Source organism: Miniopterus schreibersii (assembly GCF_964146895.1).
Source record: "Miniopterus schreibersii genome assembly, chromosome: 2".
NCBI lineage: Eukaryota > Metazoa > Chordata > Mammalia > Chiroptera > Miniopteridae > Miniopterus > Miniopterus schreibersii.
Genome location: NC_138102.1, coordinates 104072554 through 104095194, shown reverse-complemented (window position 1 = coordinate 104095194; position 22641 = coordinate 104072554). Strand labels below are relative to the sequence as shown.

Genomic DNA, 22641 nt, shown 5'->3' with positions numbered 1-22641 from the left:
GCCCCCTATTACAGAGACATATCATGAGGACTCTTGAATTAATACATATTATTAAAATAGCAAGACACAATCAAGGTGATTAGAGCAAAGCTAAAGCTAAATTTTTTAACTAAAATTTGACTTAAATAGGTGAGATCTTAAATGGGAGCTATGAAAGGCTAAAAATCAGCAAGAAAAACGACAGTTAAGACATTAAAAATCTCAAATGAAGGGTTTTGAATGTTTAAGAAGTAAAATAAAAGATGGCTGGGGGTTGTTCAGTTGGACCAGGTGACTCAGGTGGGTTCTTTAATTTGTCTTCATTTCGGTCCTCTTTGGGATGGAATTGACCCAGAAGACCTTCAAGTGTTTGCCCAGGGTTCTTAGCAGTAAGAGGGTGGCTTTGGGAGTTTTGGATCCAAGCCTGCGGGGAACTCTGTCTAATGCCTAGGCCTAGTGTATAGTATAGACTGACCTCTCTCTGACCCTCACTGTCCCTCACCGAAGCTGCAGAAACATAGAACTCCTTATCCATTAACACAGGAGCACAAGCACTTGACCATCCTGAAATTCCCGCCGTGTGTGTGTGTGTGTGTGTGTGTGTGTGTGTGTGTGTGAGCCCTCATGTTTCCATGTTCTATCATATCCCACTAGTCAGATGCTAGTGAGCCCAGCCTCCAGGCATGTGGACTGGCCTGGCAGCTACTGCTCCTCAAGAAGCAGAAACGGAGGCTGGACTGTGTTCTGTAAATGACCAGAGAGTGTATCTTTCCCCTCTTCCCTTGCCTCCCCCTACATCCCTCCCCACAAAAAAAGGACATCCTATCCATTTGCTATGGAAAAAGGAACTTGCTGAGAAATTTGTTGCCAAAGGAGTATTTTAAGTCTGCGAGCAAATGTCTAGCTGTGCATTTCCATCCTTCAAAAATCCCGTTATAACACTTCTTTGTTTGTACCTTAAAAACCGAAACACAAGAGCAACCATCTGAAAGTGGAGGGTAAAAGCAAAACCATGACCTCCTAGAGAGAGTTAACAGCTCAGAAGGCCAGGATCTGTCCAGGCCTCGGCTCTATGTGGTGGGCCCCAGAGAGCAGGGTACAGGCTCAGGAATGGGGCAGAGAGCAGCCATGTCACTCCCTGTGGCCGTTTTCCACAGCACCTGCCCCCAAATGAGCTGAGCAGTCAGACCCATGAGAACAGCTTCTTGGCATGTTAGTAATCATATCTTAAGTTGTACACAGGGCTTTCAAATTAAAAAAAAATTCCATACTCAGTTTTCATGCCATAGCTAAGGTTCTCCATACCTGTAGGCTAGGAGCTGAGCAGAACCGCCTCCCGCCTGAGCCTCAGCTTGAGGACTAACCTCTGCTATGGAGGGAAGTGAGGGCACCTTTTTAGACCCTCCAGAATTAAAATTCAGTCCCCCGTAAGCCTGAGGGGCCGCTGCCTGCAAGCTCCTTCATGGCAACGCTGGGGTAGAGCTAGAGGGAGTAAAGTGTAAGCCCTGAAAGGTTATCTTAGATCACATGGCAGGATTTAAAACACAAGGCCTCCATCCACAAAGTCCAGAAGATCTCATTTGTACTGAGTGTGAACTATTTAATACGTGGTGGAGATGGGTCCTTGGTAGATGTGAGACCCAGCTGTGCAGAGCCCACACTCACGGTGCAGAACCCACCAGGCCTGTGGTTTGTATTTCTATCACTTGTCTCCTTTTGCCCTCTCCTGCCACTGTGTTGCTCCTGTGTTAGCCAAGACCTAGAATACCGACATCTTCGTTGGAGACTCATTACAGCTTATCTCTATCTGCCTTTCTTTAAAGCCAACTGAACATACCCAATGCTCTCCCTTTATGGTAAGACCAACCCTCCAGACCACGCTCTGAGCTTCTGTGACCTCCTCTAACACCCCCACTCTTACCCACTCAACCCTCAGAGTGTCCCAGAGCCCAGCGTGGCTCCTGCTGCATGTAACCACGGTGTCCGTCTTGCACCTTGCCTGCCTGGTGTCGTGTGTGCTGTGACGTGCTGTCTGTATAATGGTGTTCCTTTCTGCCCCGAACTTTCCTTTGGGTGATAATTCACTGCGATCTTGACTATCTAATGAGCCACTGGGAAAGAACTGGACCTAAGGGCAATTTCCTGTTAAACACCCTGAGGACTCCACTGGCTAAGTCTCTAACCCTAACCTGATATGGGAAATCTGCACAGGGCACCTGTGAGAGCCATGGTAAGGCCTCCTAGGTAAAGGGAAGGGGGAGACATTCTAGCTGGAGGCAGAGAGGCAAACAGTGACTTTTTTCCTTAATAAAGTGTAAGGACTGGCCTCCTTTGCACTCTGAGTTTGAGGCCACAGTAAAAGGTTTAAGCTGGGATTTGTTACTGAGGGTGTGGTTGAATTTCCAGTCACTCCAGCAATGTTACCTGTAGATTTTTCTAAATTCCTGAGTTCATTAAAATTAGACTATCCCAGCAGGCTACAGGCAGAAAAACTCAGTTTTTTGATTGGACCACTCGGTGTAGGAGCCTCTGATTCACTTTGGCTAAAGTGATAGAGATGCCACTTGGTGTGACCTCGAGATCTCCTTGGAACAGCCTTCTTCAAAAGGCTGTCGTCACACATTTAGTGGGTGGGATGATTCCCTGAACCCCTAGAGTCAATAGAGGAAGCAAGACTGGGTGGGTCGGAGGTGTTCCCTGGCACCTCCGCCCAAGGCTGGATTGCCCAAGGGAAGGCTGGGCCGGGGCATGCTCCCCTCTTCACAGGGACGGCCACTGGGGTCTGCTGCTTCACTCCACTGCTATTTGGTTTATTAGAGGAGATCACCGTGTCCAGGTGGAGTGTTCACCCTCCTCTAGAGCGTTAGACCTGCTGCAGCCGGGAGGGTTCTGAACCCAGCCTGGAACCCACACTGCAGACTTGGTTCTGATTCCTTAACTCATCGGATCCAGACGCCCCTGTGGCACAACTTCTCAAACTCTGGACACTGAGCTGCGGTTCCCCGCTCAAGCTTGTTCTTTCGTCTTTGTTCTCTCCCGAACATGGTGGAACTGACAGCTGAGTTATAAAACCCCGAGCCTCAGCTGCAGACTCCTCTCAGGGCACAGGATCTTCTTTTAAGGAGAGAAAGTAGAATTTCAAGTAGATGCATAGGTGATAGAAATGCAGAGATTAAAAGCATCAAAGATTTCCAAATCCATTGCCAAGGAGGGCTCAGGGCAAGAGGAAGACACTGCCTGCCCTTCCTTCCCTGCTCCTGCGGCCCACAGAGCAGCCCCCGGCATCCACAGGTCTGCCCTGCCTGCGGGGAACAAGCACCCTGTGGGGATCGGAGACAGCTCTGGTTTGGATATAGAAGCAATCCTGTGACTCTCCCGTTGTCTGCAGAGTCAGGAAACTAGAGAGGCCTTCCCGCTGGTTTCTGTGCAGCCCTCCCAGGGAGGAGCAGGACGTGCTGACCCGTAAAACCTGCCTCGGGATTCTCCCGCCTCCCTGTAGGCCTCCCGTTCTGAAGAGGAGTGAGATGAGTGACCTCTGGAGCCACCAGCCACATCAGTGACAGTCAGTGGGGTTAGGACAGAGGGCCTGCGAGAGCCCTCCAGGGCTGTCATTGCTGGTGGGATGTGGGGGATGGGTCGTGTCAGGGAGGCTCCACCTGAAAATGATTAAAGATAATCATTTTCTTTGTGATTGGAGATGTGAATGGAGAAGTGGGGAGGGCCAATACCGGGCCCCAGCGATGACCCAGAGGGAGGCAGCGATGGGAAAGTAACAGGAAGCCCGAAGGTCCGTTCTCTCCCATGTGGTGCTGACAGGGCTGGGTGAGCTGCACTAGCTCTGTGAGCAGGCAAGTGGCCGCCTGGGGTCACCACCCCCGGCTCATCGGCCGGTGTGGCAGGAGGAGGGTCAAGGGGGTCGGTCCATGTTTTTCTCAGGTCTGGAGGCAGGCGGTGACAGAAGCCTTTCCTGCCCCCTGAGCCCTGCCCAGGCTCGTGCCCAAGCCCTGGGACCCTCCAGGCCCAACGTGCCGAGTGATCCCTCAGCCAGCGGGCCCCCGGCCGCCCTGCTCGCTGTGGCCTTGTTCTGTCCTTGCCCTCGCCCTCTCCCCGCAGGACTCCCCTGAGGAGATGACTGCCTTCCTACCTCCCCCTGGGCCTCACGAAACCTGGAGAAGGGTGCCTCCCAGAGGCCCAGGGCAGAGGGGAGGAGAAGGGGAGCAGCTTCAGAGCCCAAGGGACAGCAAAGGCTGCAAGCCAGACACTCGCCTGGCACTAACCCTGACCCCATTCCCTCCTCCCAGAAGCCATGCAGGGCAGGGGCTGTGGGAAGTAGGAGTTGACACAGCAGAAGTGCTCGAGTCCTGAGCATCCAGCGCACAAGATCCTTCTGTGGGCAGCCCACCCCACCCCCAACCAAGACCCCCAGTGCAGTCATCCCAACTGCCTGGATGGGAGCCACAACCCGCCCGGCAACCTTGCAGAGAACCTGATCCCACTCAGGATGCAGGGCCCTCAGCCACACCAGGCAGGAGGGAGGACGGGGCTGCTTTCTCAGCATGTGGCCGAGGCAGGATGTGCCCTCAGAGGCTGGCTCCCAGCCTAGATTTCAGGGCATATGGAAGTTCTTCATGGAATCTCCTGTTGCCCATCCAGGAGCTTAAGAACCAGAAAAGAAGGGGAAGCAGGGAGAATAGGAAAAGAAACATGGGCTCAGGGGCCTGGGCGCAGCTTGGCTCTGCGGAGACCTCAGGGCTGGGTTGTCCACCTGGAAAAGGTGGGCACTGGCCTCCCATCTGTAGCCAGGGGAGAGAACCTAGTGCAGCCAACCCGCCCTGAGCTGGCTCCATCCTAGCCAAGGGCTGTGTCGCTCGAGCAGGGCCCACCCCGCTCTTGCCCCACCCGTCTGTGTTGCTGTGTTAACTGCCACCTCCTGTTGCCAATGGATTCCAGAACGCAGAGGAGAACTCCCGCATCTCCATCACCTTCTTCCGCCTCTTCCGGGTCATGCGCCTGGTCAAGCTGCTGAGCCGTGGGGAGGGCATCCGGACCCTGCTGTGGACCTTCATCAAGTCCTTCCAGGTAGCCACCTCTGCCCACCTCTGCCCTGAGCACTGACGGCAGGAGAAGGGCCTCCTCACCTCCAGGGCTGCAGGGCTGAGCAGGGCTCCCCACCCCAGCTTCCCCTGGGCTCCCTGAACGGGAGGTGACAATAGAGGAGTCAAGACAGGGCTCACTCTGCTGCTCGCTACTGTGTGATGGCACCTCCCCTGTATGCACCTCGATTTCCTCATGTCTGAAGTGAGTTGGTTAGACCCACTTCGTACTTCTCAAAAGCATGCTTCTGGGTCCCCAGGTTTCCCCAAAGTCAGGTAGGGAAGGCTGGTAGCTAAGGGGCTGAATGGCTCTGCTTTCTTCTCTCATGTACATATTTTTCTGCAAGAATTGGCTGACAGGGGTTTTGTGGTGCAACAAATTTGAAAACTGTGACCCCCATGACCTTTCCCAATTCTGGCATTGCTGCAGTGACTGCTGCTCGCACTTCCTTGTGGACTTAGCCAAACTCTTCAGGACCTGGTGTCACTCCCCTCAAGGAGAGATGGTCCCCGTGATGAGTGCAGGGTTGCCCAGCATGGGATGAATTGTCTTTACTCAGCCATCATTTTCCATCCATGAAAGCAGAGTAATGATTGCCTCTGGCCATCTCTGAGAAGTGTTATGTTAGCTTGAAGTTAATGAGAAGCAAAGCCCTGTCAGGTCACTGAATTCCTTGAAGATGAGTAGGGCAGGGACCCCCTGCCTGGGTTCCAGGCTTCCTCAGCCTCACCCTGAAGGCAGCTTCTCCCGCCCAGGGAAGCATTGCTCTCAGGCTTCCCAGGACTAGGAGACTGACCAGCACTGAAGAACCCCATCCGTGCCCGCTGCCCTGGCCAGTCTGGGCCCAGGGACGGGCATGGAAAGGGTCCCTGTCGCAACTGTGCTGTAACTGAAGTTACAGCCAAAGGTGGGGGTGCTGCCCTCAGGCGCCTGCTTGCTTTGGAAGCCCACCCCAAAGGCATGAACACCTCTTCAGAGAGCCTCCTGCTCTGGGACCTCATCGGAGCCCACGACAGAAAGGGCTCCAGCCGGCTGCACTCAGAGCCCGGCCTCCTCCTGCCAGGCCCAGGCTGACTCCCCACTTCAGGATGAGCCATGGCCCCTCCCTGCCACCTCCACCCCACCCTAAGCCCTGCTTAGTCCCTGGGAATCTGAGGATTCGGCTGGGAGCAGGACTGGGCTGACCCTGTCCAAGAGTGCACCCTTGGAGTCCCACGGCTGTGAGTGACCATGTGGGCCCGCAACATACTCACCCACCCTGCAACGTTTCCTGGGCTAGGAAGAGGCGACAGACTGGGCGCTTGTGACACTAGACTGTGGAGCTGGAGCGCCGGCGACACAGAGCTTCCATATGGTCTCACAGTGCCACCTAGTGGTGTGCAGGCACCTGGCCGGGATTTCCTAGGCACGCAGTGTGGGCATGTGTGGGCACATGTGGCTCTCCTGACCACACCAGCATGGAGTCCCAGAGGCCTCTCTACAGGAGAAGAGTTGGGGGCTCTGGAAAACTCAGTTGTCTGAGCTGCTGGGCAGATAATACCTTGAGTGAATAAAATGTGTGGGACCCAACTACGTGCAAGGCAACACACGAGGCATTTGTAAGCCTTAAATCATTTAAATTCTACAAAAGCCCTGAGAGGTTATTGTCACTCTCCTCATTTTTCAGATGAGGAAACTGAGGCTCAGCGAAGTTAGGTAATATGCCCACGCTCTCATAGCTATTTAGTGGCAGAAATAGGATTTGAGCCCATGGTCTTTCTTTTACTTAAGTTTTCCTTAGTAAATATTTTTATTACAACTGGTGGAACAATGTAAAGCTCTACAAAGAAAGGGTGTGACCTGCCTCCACCCGTGCCTCCCGGGAAGCCTTGGTGTGTGTCCTCCATGACTTCCTCCTTGCCGTAAAAAGACACAAGTCTGCTCGGAGAACATTTTGCTCATTTTTTATTTTTATTAAGTAATATCACACTAATTTTTTACTCTGAAACCTGCTTTTCTCAATACTGTACTGCTTTTCAGGAGATTAAAACCAAGTAAAACGAGGGGTCGTGCCATTGCTCAGGCCTTCTCCCAGGTGCTCAGAACATCTATGGGGCCCTTGGAAGTGCCCCCAAGCCAGGCAGCTGAGGGCTGCCGGTGCAGTGTCCCGGGAAGGGATCCATCCAGCCATCTCCACCAGCCTCACACAATCTCTCTGCTTCCTCCCAGGCCCTGCCCTACGTGGCCCTTCTCATAGTGATGTTGTTCTTCATCTATGCCGTGATCGGGATGCAGGTAGGGCTCCCCAGTGCTCGGCTCCTGTGCATCCTACCTTCCCAGACCCATACTCCCTGGCGCCCTCCTCCCTCTCACCTCCCCACTGCTCCTGACTATCCTGCTCCCTCCTCTTGCACTTTATGAGGTCAAAAATATTACAGAAATTGGACCCCCCTGCCCGCAAATGATATCTTATAAGCAGCAGGGTGAATGGCCAAGAGTGGTCTACACAGCTCAGAGATCTTCTCTGCCCATTTTCCCAGGCCTAGGTTCTGCCCTCAGAAATACACTCCCAAATTATGCAGTGGGCTCAAGAGATATGGGCCTTTCTCAGGAAATAGCAGGAAGGGTGTGTCAGATAGCATTTTTCACTTTGTCCAGGTCTGGTGGGCCTGAGAACTACCCCCAATCCAGCGTTATTCAGGAGAGAGGGAAGGAGAGAGGCAAGCTCTCCCTATAAAACACGAAAGCAGTTTCCAGGCCCCCCATGGGTTCCAGTGTACCTTCTCCTGCCCCGCACCCAGAGTTCTCCAGCCTTGCTCAGGATTCCAGCAGAACCCCAGACCAGCACTGCACACTAACCAGGAGCTTTTCCTCAGCAGCTGCTTAAATACGGTTCCCTTGCTTGCTTGTTGCAGAAAGATCCCAAGGTTCATAGGCCAAAACCTTTTGAGATGAAAAGAGCTACCTTGCCATTGATCCAAGTGGCAGTTTCTAAGATAAGCATCACTGTAAAAGTCCAGGGGGGTGAATTAAAAAATGCATTAAACTTGCCCAAGCCCCAGATTGCTTGTGCCGTATCACTCCACAGTCCAAGAACTAAATTTGGAAGAGTGCTTGGGCATATGGAGCTGAAACAGCAAAGAAGAAAAGGTCATAAGAATAAGTTCTGAGGAGCTAATGGTGATGGTAGTTAGTAGTAATACAGTACTGCAGACTTGAAATTGCTGACAGATTGTAAGCGTTCTTAAGCCAAAAAAAAAAAAAAACATAACTGTGTAAGATGGTGAATGTTAATTATCTTGATCTTGGTAGTCATCCTGCAGTGTATATGTACATCAAATAATCACCACGTTGTACACTTTAAATAGATACAATTACGTTTGCTAGGTACTCCTCAATAAAGTTTTTTTAAAAAAGAGAAAATATTCTTAAGAATGTGCAGCCCCTTCCCCTCAAAGACCAATGAGCCATCTGTCCCTGCACAGAAGCAGAGTCCGCCTGTTCTCAGCCTCAGCACCCACTTGGCCAAGGGCCTCTCCTGAGGGCCCAGGGACACTCTTCTTACACCTGTCCAGTGGGGGATGGACGCAGGGCAGCAGGTGCCTGCTCCCTGAGACCCTGCCAGGTTGCATCAGGGGTCTCTGCTGTCCCAGGGTCAGCTGTGACCCCTGAAGAAACCATTGAATGATGGGTGGAAACCAGGACCCTCTCTGTCCACAGTTCACCAAATGCCTTTCCTCTCCCCCTTTAGGTGTTTGGGAAAATTGCCCTGAACGACACCACGGAGATCAACCGGAACAACAACTTTCAGACCTTCCCCCAAGCTGTGCTGCTCCTCTTCAGGTGGGTCTCTGAGGACAGGTGCACACTGACATGCCCGCATGATGCAGCCCTAGAGTCTGGTCGTAGAAGGAGAGGGGACCTTTCCAGGAGAGTGGGCAGGGAGAGAACTGGCCCTGGGTCTCCCTCCGCTGACTGGGAAGCAGGTCGTTTCACTGTTTATAACCTGCCATCAAGCACCTGTAAACACTAGGGGATCAAAAGTCAAGTACTGGAAGCACCCTGGTTTGGAAGCTGAACAGGCTCAAAGCCAAACCAGCAACACACTTGCTCTGCGACCTTGAGTAAGACATCCAACTTCTCTGAGCCTCAGTTTCCTCGTAAAACAAGTACAGGTGCCAGTGCTGGCACTATTGCTTTGTTGGGTGGTTATGTCCATGTGCTTGGTTCCTTATCAGCTAAGCCGGCCACACACTTTTACTTCTTGGAGGGCCACCCTCAGGTAGAGCTTGGAGGGCAGGGTTCTCATGCCTGCCCGGGAGTGAGCGAGTCCCTGCTGCGTGCAGCCCACTTCTCCACCTCTGGCTCCTAACGACCCTGGTCTCCCCCCTTGGTTCCTATCACTGTCCTGGGATCCCACCTAGTCCAGGGCTGGGAGATGAGACCGCTTTACCCTACCCTGGACCAGAGGCTTTCTGCAGTCATTCTAGCTCATTGGAGCCCACAGCCTGAGGGAGCAGGATGTCAGACTGATCTTTAAGGGCCCCCCCATTTTGATTTAGTACATTTGAGCAATAATGATACCTGGGCTTGGGTGTAAAGAAAGGATTCTTTAGAATATGGTGAAGGCGGACTATCTGATGGAAAGAATCCCTGGATCTTCTGGAAAGGAGCCTCAGGGGATGGTAATAGCAATATCAGAAGACATAAAATTCCAGGGGAAAGTCATTAAACAAGACAAAGAGAGATATTCGATATTGATAAAAGGGATAATCTATGAAGAATATAGAACAATAATAAAACCACAGGCACGTAGCAATATTTCAATCAGACACTGTTAGAACCATAAAGAGAAAATGAACACACACAGTGGGAGACTTCCACACAGCATGTAGAAAATGACAGACCAAATAGAACATCTAAATAACACAATTAACAAACTTAATCAAATAAATTTGTATTCAATAAATAACAAAAAACACTATCTTTAAGTTCCCAGAAAATTCACAAAAATTAGCCAAGATTTAAGTCACAAAGAAAAATTCAATAAATTCTAAAACTTCTCTGACTTCAATACAGCAAAAGTTAGAAAGTAACCTTAAAATGTGTAGTCCCTCCAAAATCTATTCCCTTAATTGTTTTGATTACTATGGCCTTGTAGTATAGTCTAATATCAGGTAGCACAATTCCTCCAACTTTGTTCTTCTTTTTTAAGATCACTGTTGCTATTCAGGATCTTTTATGGTTCCATAAATTTTTGGATTTTTTATTCTAGTTCTGTGAAAAACACCACTGATATTTTGATAGGAATTACATTGAATCTGTAGGTTGCTTTTGGCTGTATAGACATTTTAATGCTGTTGATTCTTTCTATATATTTTTGATGAAATTATAAACGGACTTGTTTTGTTAGTTTTCCTTTCTGATAGTTCACTATTAGTGTATAAAAACATAACCAATTTTTGAATATTTATTTTATATCCTGCTACTTTACTGAATTTATTTATCAGTTGTAGTAGTTTTTTGGTGGAATCTTAAGAGTTTTCTATATACAGCATCATGTCATCTGCAAATAATGACAGTTTTATTCCTTCCTTTCCAATTTGGATGCCTTTTATTTCTTCTTCTAATGTGATCGCCTTGGCTAGGAATTCCAATACTATGTTGAATAAGAGTGGTTAGAGTGGACATCACTGTGTTTTTCCTGATCTTAAGGAAAATGCATTTAGTTTTTCCCCATGGAATATGATGTTAGCTGTGGGTTTCTCATATATAGTCTTTATTATGGAGAGGTATGTTGCCTCTATTCCCACTTTGCTGAGAATTTTTATTATAAACAGGTACTAAATTTCTTCAAACACCTTTTCTGCATCTATTGATATTGTCCTGTGATTTTTATCCTTCATTTTGTTTATGTGATGTGTCACATTCATTGATTTGTGGGTATTGAACCAACCTTGCATCCCAGGAATAAATCAAACTTCATGGTGTATGATCTTTTTACTGTATTGTTAAATTCGGTTTGCTAATAGTTTGTTGAGGACTTTGCATCTATGTTTATCATGGATATTGGCCTATAATTTTCTTTCTTGGTAATGTCTTTTTCTGGTTTTGGAATCAGGATCTATTGGCCTTGTAAAATGAGCTTGGGAGTGTTCCCTTCTCTTGAATGTTTTGGAATTGTTTAAGAAGGATAAGTGTTAATTTTTTTCAATGGTTGGTAAAATTCACCTGTGAAACCATCTGGTCCAGGACTTTATTTTGTTGGATGTGTTTGATTACTGCTTTGATTTCATTGGTTGTAACTGGCCTATTCAGAGTTTCTGTTTCTTCTTGATTCAATCTTATAAGATTGTATCTTTCTAGAAATTTATCCATTTCTTCCAGTTTGTCTAATTTGTTGGCATATAATTGTTCGTAGTATTTTCTTATGATACTTTGTATTTCTGTTGTGTTGTTACTTCTCTTTCATTTCTGATTTTATTTATTTTGGTCCTTTCTCTTTTTCTCTTGATGAGCCTGGTTAAAGGTTATCAGTTTTGTTTGTCTTTTCAAAGAATCTTCTCTTGGTGTCATTGATCTTTTGTTTTTGCTTTTTACTCGATTTTGTTTATTTCTGCTCTGATCCTTATTGTTTCCTTTCCTCTACTCACTTTGGGCTTTGTTTGTTGCTCTTTGTCTAGTTCTTGTAAGTGTAGGGATTTATTGTTTATTTGAGAGTTTTCTTGTTTCTTGAGGTAGGCCTGTATTGCTATGAATTTCCCTGTCAGAACTGTTTTCACTGTGCCCAACAGATTTTGAGTTGTTATGTTTTCATTTTCATTTGGCTCAGGTATCTTTTTATTTTTGCCTTAATCTCATTGAAAGCTCTTTAATTGTTTAGTAGCATGTTATTTAGCCTGCATGTGTTTGTGTGGCTTTTAAAGTGGTTTTTATGTTTTTGTTTTATAATTGATTCCTAGTTTCATACCATTGTGGTCAGAGAAATATCTGATATGATTTCAATCTTAAATTTATTAAGACTTATTTTGTGTCCTAACATGTGGCCTGCCCTGGAAAATGTTCCATGTACATTTGAAAAGAATGTATATTCTGCTACTTTGGGGTGAAATGCTCTAAAAATATCAATTATACCCATCTGGTCTAATGTATCATTTAATGCTGCTGTTTCCTTGTTGATTTTCCCTCTGGATGATCTATCCATTGATGTCAGTGGGGTGCTGAAGTCCCCTACTAAGACTACTGCCGATCTCTCCATTTATGTCCATCAATATTTGCTTTATATATTTAGCTGCTCCTATATTGGGTGCATAAGAGTTTACAAGGGTTGTATCATCTTGTTGGATTGATCCCTTTGTTATTATGCAGTGTCCTTCTTTGTTTCTTATTGTAGCCTTTTATTAAAGTCTATTTTGTCTAAGTATTGCTACTTCAGTGGGGTTTTTTTTCTCATTTCTATTTGTATGAAATATCTTTTTGCAATTCCTTCACTTTAGTCTGTGTGTGTCTTTTGATCTGAAGTGGGTCCCTTGTAGACAGAATATGTATGAGCCTTGTTTTCTTATCCATTCAGTTACTCTGTGTCTTTTGCTTGAAGCATTTAATCCATTTGCATTTAAAGTGGTTATTGATAAGTGCATAGTTATTGCCATTTATTATTTATATTTGTTTCTTTTCCCCCCTGTTTTTCTTAAAGAAGTCCCTTTAACATTTCTTGTAATACTGGTTTGGTGGTGATAAATTCCTTTAGATTTTTCTTGTTGGGGAAGCTCTTTATTTGTCTTTCAATTTTAAATGACAGCTTTGCTGGGCAGAGTAATCTTGGTTGTAGGTCCCTGCTTTTCATTGCTTTGAATATTTTGTGCTATTCCCTCTGGCCTGAAATGTTTCTGTTGAGAAATCAGCTTAAAGTCTTATGGGAGTTTTATTATAGGTAACTTTTTCTCTTGCTGCTTTTAAGATCCTCTCTTTGTCTTTAACTTTTCATATTTTAATTATAATGTGACTTGGTGTGGCTATCTTTGGGTTAATCTTGTTTGAGGTTCTGCACTTCCTGGACTTGTGTATCTTTTTTCTTCACCAGGTTAGGGAAGTTTTCAGCTATTATTTCTTCAAGTAGGTTCTCAGTCCCTTGCTGTCTCTCTTTTCCTTCTAGTACTCCAATGATACAGATGTTGTTATTCTTGATGTTGTCCCAGAGGTCCCTTAAACTATTCTTATTTTTTATATTATTTTTTCTTTCTGCTGTTCTGACTGGATGTTTTCTGCTATCTTATCTTCCAAATCACTGATTGGATCCTCTGCTTTATCGAATCTGCTGTTGATTCCTTTTCATGTATTCTTCATTTCAGTTACTGTATCCTTCATTTCTGACTGGTTCTTTTTCATAGTTTCAATGTGCTTTTTTATGCTGTTGAAGTTCTCACTAAGTTTCTTGAGCATCCTTATAACCAGTTTTTGACTCTATATCTGGTGGTTTGCTGGCCTCCATTTCACTTAGTTGTTGTTGTTGTTTTCCTGGGGCTATCTCCTATTCTTTGATTTGGGACATGTTTCTTTGTCTCCCATTTTGGCTACCTCTCTGTGTTTGTTTCTATATATTAGGTAGATTTACTGTGTCTCCCAGTCTTGGTATGTTGGCCTTATGTAATTGGTGTCCTTTTGGACCCAGTAACACAGTCTCCTTGATCCCCTAAGCCAGGTGCTCCAGGAGTGTTCCTTGTGTGGGTTGTGTGTGCCCTCCTATTCTGGTTGAGCCTTGATTACTGTTACCATGAAAATGTGTAGGGTTGACCTTCAGGCTGGCTTAGTGTACAGATCAGCCACAAACAAAGTGTACAAGCTGCTATGTGGGGACTGACCCATGAAGAGGAATTTGCCCCAGCAGAGTCTGGTGTCTACTGAGACCTCCCTTTGGGTGTGCTGCTTATGGAGCTAATCAGATCATGCTCTATTATGGTCTGGGGCTTCTTGGGAGGAACTCCAGTGCAGGTTAATGTCAGATGCTGCCTGCGACCAGCCCTGGGCTGATGCTGCCTGCGACCAGCCCTGGGCTATTAAGAGCTACAGAACAATTCACAGTTAGTAGCTCCTTATGCTGGGCCTGGGTGCACATGGGAGGGGCCAAACTGCATACCAAGTCAGGCTGCCACCAGTACTGGGTCTGGGGCAGGTCAGCAAAAGGCTGAAGGCACCCTAAGATCCACCGTCACCTACTGGCTGCCTGTTAGGCTCAGCCACTGAAAGAGCCTCTGTTGGTACACGAATTGCATGAGGCAGGTTCTCAGGGAGTCACCAGGTAGGGATGAGTGGTGTCCACCATGCTAATACATATTCAAAGTCAGCACCAGTGCTGGGTCTGAGGCCACTCAGCAAAAGTCTCAGGGTACACCGAGGCCAGTTGCCAACAGCCTGGGGCCTAGGGAACTTTGTAGTGGGGTAGGGTTTCATAGTCGTCAGGGTAGAGCTAGTAAATTCATTAGGCTACAGCAGATTAAGATTTGGCCATGGGGGGGGGGGGCTTAACACAGGAAAGGTGGCACCTGTCAGGCATGCGGAAAGATAGTCCTTACCTTAAACCACACAGCTCAGTTTCTCCCTGTGTCTCTGGAACCTCCTCCAAGCTTGCCTGGAATTCTTCAATAGTTTAAGAATTGGGTTGACACCTAAACTATATCCTAAGTTGAGCCATTTATATAAATCCTCTTTTTGAAGCTTCAAGAGACCAATTAAGTTTGCTTTCCTTGCATTCTGCCTAATTTTAAAGCCAGCTTTTTCTAATTGTGCATGCAAAAGATTAATTTAGAAGTATCAAAAGATCCTCATGATGGCAGTCTTAGTTATGAATGGGTGGCTGACTGCTGTGGGGCTTGTTAACCTCAGAGGCCTGGTTGCCCATGTTAAATTTGAGATCTGTACAGTGTGAACAAACTTCTAGTGAAAACCAGCCCTTATGTGCACATCTCCAGATGAGCCAATGCATGGATATCTCTGTAGGACTGCTTTGTGCCCTACAGGAAATTTTTCCTCAGGCAACAAAGATTGTTAGCCACCTAACAATACCTAAATAAGGGCCAGTGAGAGCTTACTGGATGCTGCCAAAACCATGACACTTTCCAAGGCCTGGACCCCTCTCTTGGACTCCTCTCTCAGGGTAAACCCATTCCAGGGTGCCCTGTCCTTCTCCCCACGGCTTCTGTCATGTTCTCTGGGATCAGCTGCATTACTGCACTGGACAACTCCCAGCACCCATCTCTGCCATTCTGGATTCAGGGATCTGAACAACTATCATCACCCCATTGGCTATTTGGGTTGGGGAAACAAGTGTCCTTTCTCTTTCAGAGCTAAAGAGAGTTCAGTCTCTCATTTAACCACCAAAGATTCCGTGCACACTCTCAGTAAGCAATCCAATTAAAAGCAGCAGCTCATTTTTCCTTTCCCCAAGTTATCTCAACTGTTATCTACCTCGAGAATTTTCTAAAAACAGCTCAAATAAAGTCACGGCCTGCTACTTAAAGCAAGGAGACCCAGGGTTTTGAGGTTCACCCAGGTTCACATGGTATGAAGTAGGAAGCTGGTGGGGCACAATGAGCCTTTTCTTGTACCTAACACTAGGTCTGGTCTGCAGGGTGGCCCTGGATGGGCTGCTTTGGAATCTTGCCAACAATGACAACTACATATATGTCTATATAAGAAATGTCTTAGGCTATAGAGATTTTTATGAGTTTATTTGAGCCACACTGATGACATATGTCAGGGAGCAAGACCTCAAATGCGCCCTCAAATCCATTTTTTTTAAAAAGGTACATCAGGAATTAGAAAAGCACATAATTACACATGTGGAAGTGATTTTTAGAATGACGAGAGAATATTTTTTCCCCTAATTAATTTTTTTGTGTGCAGTATAACACACAGGGGTGGGCAAAGTAGGTTTACAGTTGTAAGCAAAACACAGAGTATTGTTATTTATTAATTATTGTATTATTTATTTGTATTACAACTATAAACCTACTTTTGCCCACCCCTGTATATAGGAAAGTGCTTAAAACAGAAATATGCTTCTCAGTGAATTCTTTCAAGGCAAACATCTATGTAGCTATCATCTAAATTAAGAAATAGAACATTACCAACACCTCAGACATCCCTCCTCTCCCCTAATCACTTTCCCTTCCTCCTCTCCAAAGTGACCACTACTCTTTGCCTATTGAAATGTAATGAGACAATAGTGTATTCTTTTATGTTGTCTTTTTTTGTTCAGTACTATTTTGGAGAGATTCGAGCATGCTTTCAAATGTATCAGTAGTTAGTTCTTTGTCCTTACTGCATGTAACTTACTGTATGAATGTTCTTCAACAAATTAATTCAATCTACCGTTGATGTTCATTTTTCATATGCTTTTAATGAATATTCTTATTCATACTCTTAGTACACTCATTTCTATTGGAAAGAGTAGAATTTTGCAGCCATAGGTGTTACATGTATTATTTAGTAAATACTGCCCAACAGTTGTCCAGAGTGGTTGTACTAACTGGTTGCGAAAGCGGTTGCAATATATGAGAATTCCCCTGCTTTGCTTTCTTGCTAACACTGGTATTTTCAGTTTGCTAGCTAATCTAATGAGTGCATAGTTGTTTCTCATTGCAGTTTTGATTTGTATTTTTCTAATGCTGAAAAGGTTTAGCATCTTTTTATAAATTTTTGTTGCGGGTGGTCATTTTTGTGTGTTTTTTTCTTTTATGAAGTGACTGTGCAGTCTCTTTTTCCATTTACAATAGATTTTCTTTTAACAACAGTGATTTGTAGAAGTTGTCTGTATAGTCTGGATATGAGGCCTGTGTGCATTATATGTGCTGTAAATATTTTTTCCCGCTGTATAGCTTTCCTCTTTCCTCTCAATGGTGTCTTCTGATGGACAGAAATTCTGAATTTTATTAGAGAAATTTAATCAGTCTTTTTATCTTGTGTCTTTATTAAATTTCATACTCCCAAGTTAATGAAGATATTTTTCTATATTATCTTCCATGACTTTTTAAAAATTTACATTTAGATCCGCAATCCACTTGGAACTGATTATTATGTATGGCATAAAATAAAGATCAAGTTTAATATTTTTGTCCATATGGATATGGACATCTGGTTGACCTAAGGCCAGTCATTTGAAAATACCACCATTTCTTCAGTTGTCTGCAGTCCAACCTTCCACATATCGAGTGTCTGTACAGGCCTAGGTCTTTTCTTAGCTCAGTTCTTTTCCATTGATTTGTCGCATATTCCTACGCCAGTATCACATTGTCTTAATTAATGTAGTTTTGTAATGAATTTTAACACTGGTTTTATTTATTCCTTAAATATTTGGTAGAATTTAATAATGCAGAAGTCTGGGCCTGGGATTTTCTTTTTTGGTTTGCATTTATGGATTTAATGATTTTAACAATCAAAAACCCATTCAAAGTTTCTTTTACTTCTAGAGTCAGTTTTTATAAACTGTATTTTCCTAAAATTTTTCTATTGCATTTAAGATTTCAAAGTTATTGATGTGCAGTTTTTCATAAATAATATCTTTTTCTTTTAGTGTCTATATGTAGTGGGGTTGTCCCTTTTTTCATTCCTGATGGCTGATATGGGTTATATACTCTCGTTCTCATTCTCTCTTTCAGTATTTAATCAGTATTGCCAGGGATTATTAGCTTTATTATTAAATGTTTTCAGAGAAATAACTTTTGTTTTAGAATTTGGAATTTTTATATTATTCTGGTGATTTGAGCCTTTTAGCCTTATAAAATGTGTATGCCTAATAATTTTATTTTAAAGTCTACTTAGTGTAATATTAATATAGCTATACCAACTTTTTGTTTGTTTTTAGTGTTTATATGGAATACTTTTTCCACACTTTAACATAAACCTTGTTATATTCTTACATTTTATATATGTATTTCTTCTAAGCAGCCTGTACTTTAATCCAGTCTGACACATTTGCCTCTAACTTGAAGGATTTTTTTTCTATTCTTTTACCTTCAACCTACTTGTATCTTTGAATCTAAAGTGTCTCCTATAGCCCTGGCCAGTGTTGCTCAGTGGTTAGAAAATCAGCCCTCAGACTAAAGGGTCCCGGGTTTGATTCCCAGTCAAAGGGCACAATGGAAATGCAAATCAAAACTACAAAGAGCTATTCCCTCACACTCACTAGGATAGCTGCGATCAAAAACACAGAAGACAAGTGTTGGTGAAGATGTGGAAAAATTGGAACCCATGTGCACTGTTGATGGGAATATAAAACAGTACAGCCACTATGGAGCACAGTATGATGGTTCCTCAAAAAATTAAAAATAGAATGACCATAATATCCAGCAATTCCACTTCTGGGGATATACCCCCAAAAACCGAAAGCAGGGTCTCAAAAAGATATGGGTACGTCCATGTTCATAGCAGCATTATTCACAATAGCTAAAATGTGGAAGCAACCCAAGTGTCCATCGACAAATGAATGGATAAACAAAATGTGGCATATATACAATGGAATATTATTCAGCCTTTTAAAAAAAGGAAATTCTGACACATACTGCACAGCATGGGTGAATCTTGAGGTTATTATGCTCTGTGAAATAAGTCACAAAAAGACAGGTACTGTATGATTCCACTTAAATGAAGTACTTAGTCAAAATCATAAAGACAGAAAGTATAGTGGTGGTTGTCAGGGTCTGGGGGAGTTATTGTTTAATAGGCATAAAGTTTCAGTTTTACAAGATGAGAGTTATGAAGATGGGAGGTGGTGATGGCTGCACAGCAATGTCAATATATTTAATACCTCTAACCTCTACATTAAAAAATGGCTAAGATGGTAAATTTTGTATGTGTATGTTACCATAATAAAAGAAGAAAATAAACAAAATATCTTTAAAAAACTGATTGCCTATGGAGACTATACAAGAGAAACTACAGAACTAATAAGAGAGTTCAGCAAATCTTCTGTATGTAAATTCAATTGTACTTCCTCTACATTAGCTGCAAACAAAAAATATAATGTTTTACATGTTCCATTTACAATAGAATACTTTGTTTATTTTAAATAACATACCTAGCACTAGCCTAACAAAAGATGTATATGGGAAAATTATAAAATTTTATTAAAAGACATGAAATAGGACCTAAGTAATGGAGAGATGTGTCATGTTCATGGCTAGGAAGCTTCATATCACAAAGATGTCAAATTCCCCAAGTTAACCTATATTTTAATGCAATTTTAGTAAAATACTCAACAGGATTATTCATGGAACTTGACAAGCTGATTCTACCGTGTCGGTGGGATGGAAAAGGGAAATGAATAGCCAAGACGGTTTTAAGAACAACAAGCTGGAAGGAGTCACTCTCCATGAGGGAGCAAGACTTAACTCCAAAGTTGTGGTGATTACAACCAGGTGGTGTACTAGCACAGACAGATAAGCCTATGGAATAGAATGAAATGGCTAGTGTGAGGCCCACACATGTGTGGAAATATAATTTATGTCAGAAGAAATATTTCAAATCAATAGGTAAAGATGGACTATTCAATAATTTGTATTAAGAGAATTGGTTGTCTATAAAGAAAAAGAGAAAGCATATGTCCACCTCATATGGAGCACAAAAATATATTCCAGGTTAAAGGGTTATTATGAAAAACAAAATTTTAGAACATACAGGAGAATATTTTTATGACCCTGAATAGAGAAGAATCTTTTTAGCAAGATGCAAAAAAAAAAAAAAAAAAAGGAAAGCCTTATAACGTTATACAGTTATTATAAGTTAAAAATAAAAGAACAGAAAGGGGAAAATTATAAATTTGACCACTTTGAAATTTAAAACTTAGATTCATCAAAACATAGCATAAATAAAGCTAAAGATGAGCTACAGACTGGAAGAAGGTATCATGATACATATGACTGAAAAGGATTAATATGAAAAAATATAGAAATAACCCTACAAACAGACAAGACAAATAACCCATGAGATAAACAGGCAAGAATCTGAACATGCAAGTCAACAGAAGATGAAATACAAATTTCAGCCCATTAATCATTTTAAAACAGCAGTGAAATATTTTATACCCATCACATGTGAAACCTTTTTGTAAATTCACTAATATTCAGAATTGACAAATCTAAACTCATAGAAACAAGGTGTATGACAGTGGTTGCCAGGGGTCTGGGGCAAAGGAATTAGGGAGAGGCTGGCAAAAGGGTGCAGACTTTCAGCCATAAGGTGGGCAAGGTCTGAGGATCTGATGCGTAAAGTGGTGACTGTAGTGATAACACTGTATCGTGTAATTGAAATTTGCTGAGAGAGTAGAACCTGAATGTTCTCACACACACAAACTAGATAAATATGTGAGGCGATGGAGGTGTTAATTAACTGGGCGGAGGAATCCTTTCACAGTGTATCGTGTGTCAAATTAGCGTGATGCACACTTAAAATATCTGACAGTTGCAATTGCCGGTTGCTCCTCAGTTAGGCTGGAAAGTGCGAGCTGACAGGTCCGTAGAGCACCGGCATTTCTTCTTCACTGCTGACGGGAGTACAAACTGGACAGACACCTGGATAAAGTGAGCAGGCAATACCTAGTGAAGACCAGCACACGCCTGTCAGCTGGCAGTCCCACTGCTGAGCAGGCGTCCTGGACATGGGCCTGTGTGTTCACTGCAGTGTTATCTGTATCAGCAAAAAAACAAAAAAACAAAAAAACAAAAAAAAATCTTAGCAGGAGGCTGGGTTTTTTAGGCGGTATATTCATAAGGTATACTCCTGCACCACGATGCAGATGAGTGAACTAGAGCTAAGACACATCTAAACAGCTAAATCTCAAAAACTTAGCATGGATTGCAAATGCCCTGAGTTTGCAGAAAAGGTACAGCTGTTATCATTTATATAAAGTTTTAAAACATTCGAAACAGTGCTATATATTTTCATATTTAGTGAACATATCAGAGCATTCGGGGAATGATCAGCACCAAATTCAATTTAGCAGCTCCCTGTGGAGAGGGAGGCAGAGGCAAGGGGCAGAGAAGGAGCCAGCGATGGGGCTTGGATCCATGGGTGTTGGGCCCTCTCGCCTCTCGGCCCCAGGTGTGCCACTGGGGAGGCGTGGCAGGACATCATGCTGGCCTGCATGCCAGGGAAGAAGTGCGCCCCGGAGTCTGAGCCCCACAACAGCACGGAAGGGGAGACGCCCTGTGGCAGCAGCTTCGCCGTCTTCTACTTCATCAGCTTCTACATGCTCTGTGCCTTCCTGGTAAGCCGAGGTGGGACTGAACGGCCACAGGGAATGAGCACGCAGGTCAGGGCCGCCCGAGCCTGCCCTCTCTGCAGCTCCTGGTGAGGGTGGCCCCAGCAGAGGAGCTGGCTTGGAAAGACTGAGTTAGTAGGAATGTCCAACCACAGTGAGACAGGACAGACAGCCTGAGCCGGAGTCACCTCAACCAGCGTCTCCCTTGTCCATCTTGGCTCTTGTCATGGTAGCATTGTCCCAGAGGACAGAGTTGTCATCTGTGGAGGCCTAGAGGCAACTTAGACTTTTTGGCACTTTGATGGGGAATGAGGGAACGTGGTGGATAAATTTGTCCTCTGTCCTTAGCGCCCCTACCCAGCAGCCTGGTGTGAGGAAAGCCATCCAGCCCACACGTGGGTTCAGCCCACACAACTCTTAGGGGAGCTGTGTTATGTTCATATCCAAGAGGCCCAAGTCCCAGGGGCTGGTGTGGTAAATGGTGACATATGGCTGGTCTTTAGAAATGTCTGCTTCCACCATGCATGGCACCACTGGCACAGTGGATTCAAGCAGCAGGTGTGTAGGAAGGTCCTCTTAGGTGACTCATCATACTCCCTGTTTTCTGCAGATCATCAACCTCTTTGTAGCTGTCATCATGGACAACTTTGACTACCTGACAAGGGACTGGTCAATCCTTGGTCCCCACCATCTGGACGAATTTAAAAGAATCTGGGCAGAGTATGACCCTGAAGCCAAGTAAGTTCCCAGAAGGAAATTCTGATTCCCAAAGCTGAGAGAGAAGATTTCACAACCTATAGAAGAGGGTCAAGATGGGTTAGCATGGGGTGGATCCACTGGAAACACTGAATTGCACCAGACCCCAGGGTCAAGGGTAAGGGCCAGCAATAGGAAGCCAGGCACCTTTGGTTAAGTCATGAACATATCTATGATTTTCAGTTGAATGGAAAGATAGAAGATCCTAGTGTTAGGAATAACTGGTAGGTAGTCAAGTTAGGATGCTTAGGGTCAGGTACATCTCAACTCCTTTCCTGCCTCAGGTCCAAGGGTATCCTGGTCAATCAGTCACGTTTGGTTGACACTCAATGAATACCGTTTGGTCAGGTGGTTGGTTGACCATCAAATACATGCTGAGAATTTCATTGCACTACTAAAACCCATCCATTTTGAACATATACTACTGGAAAATGGCTCATTAAAATCTCAATATGTATTTATCAATTTTGGAGTTTTACCATGCCATTCTGCAACTCTGCACTGAGTTTGACCAATAGGGCTCCAGCTATGGAGACTTCCTCCTGTAGGTGGGCCCCCACCTCTCAGGTACATGAGTC

General features: G+C 44.5%; 1 protein-coding gene across 8 annotated transcripts in view; it reads left to right on the top strand.

The window, feature by feature from the left end:
• The window catches only part of CACNA1C (calcium voltage-gated channel subunit alpha1 C), a 590073-nt gene that overhangs the window by 544708 nt on the left and 22724 nt on the right, over positions 1–22641 (top strand). For 5 of the 8 annotated variants that reach the window (XM_081130589.1, XM_081130587.1, XM_081130585.1 and 2 more), the window contains 6 exons: positions 1803–1835; positions 4930–5058; positions 7282–7347; positions 8804–8895; positions 21148–21313; positions 21918–22045. In XM_081130589.1, the coding sequence (XP_080986715.1) occupies positions 1803–1835; positions 4930–5058; positions 7282–7347; positions 8804–8895; positions 21148–21313; positions 21918–22045 (614 nt within the window). The remainder of the gene's footprint in view (positions 1–1802; positions 1836–4929; positions 5059–7281; positions 7348–8803; positions 8896–21147; positions 21314–21917; positions 22046–22641) is intronic. The other 3 variants (XM_081130588.1, XM_081130586.1, XM_081130583.1) reach the window with 1 other exon arrangement.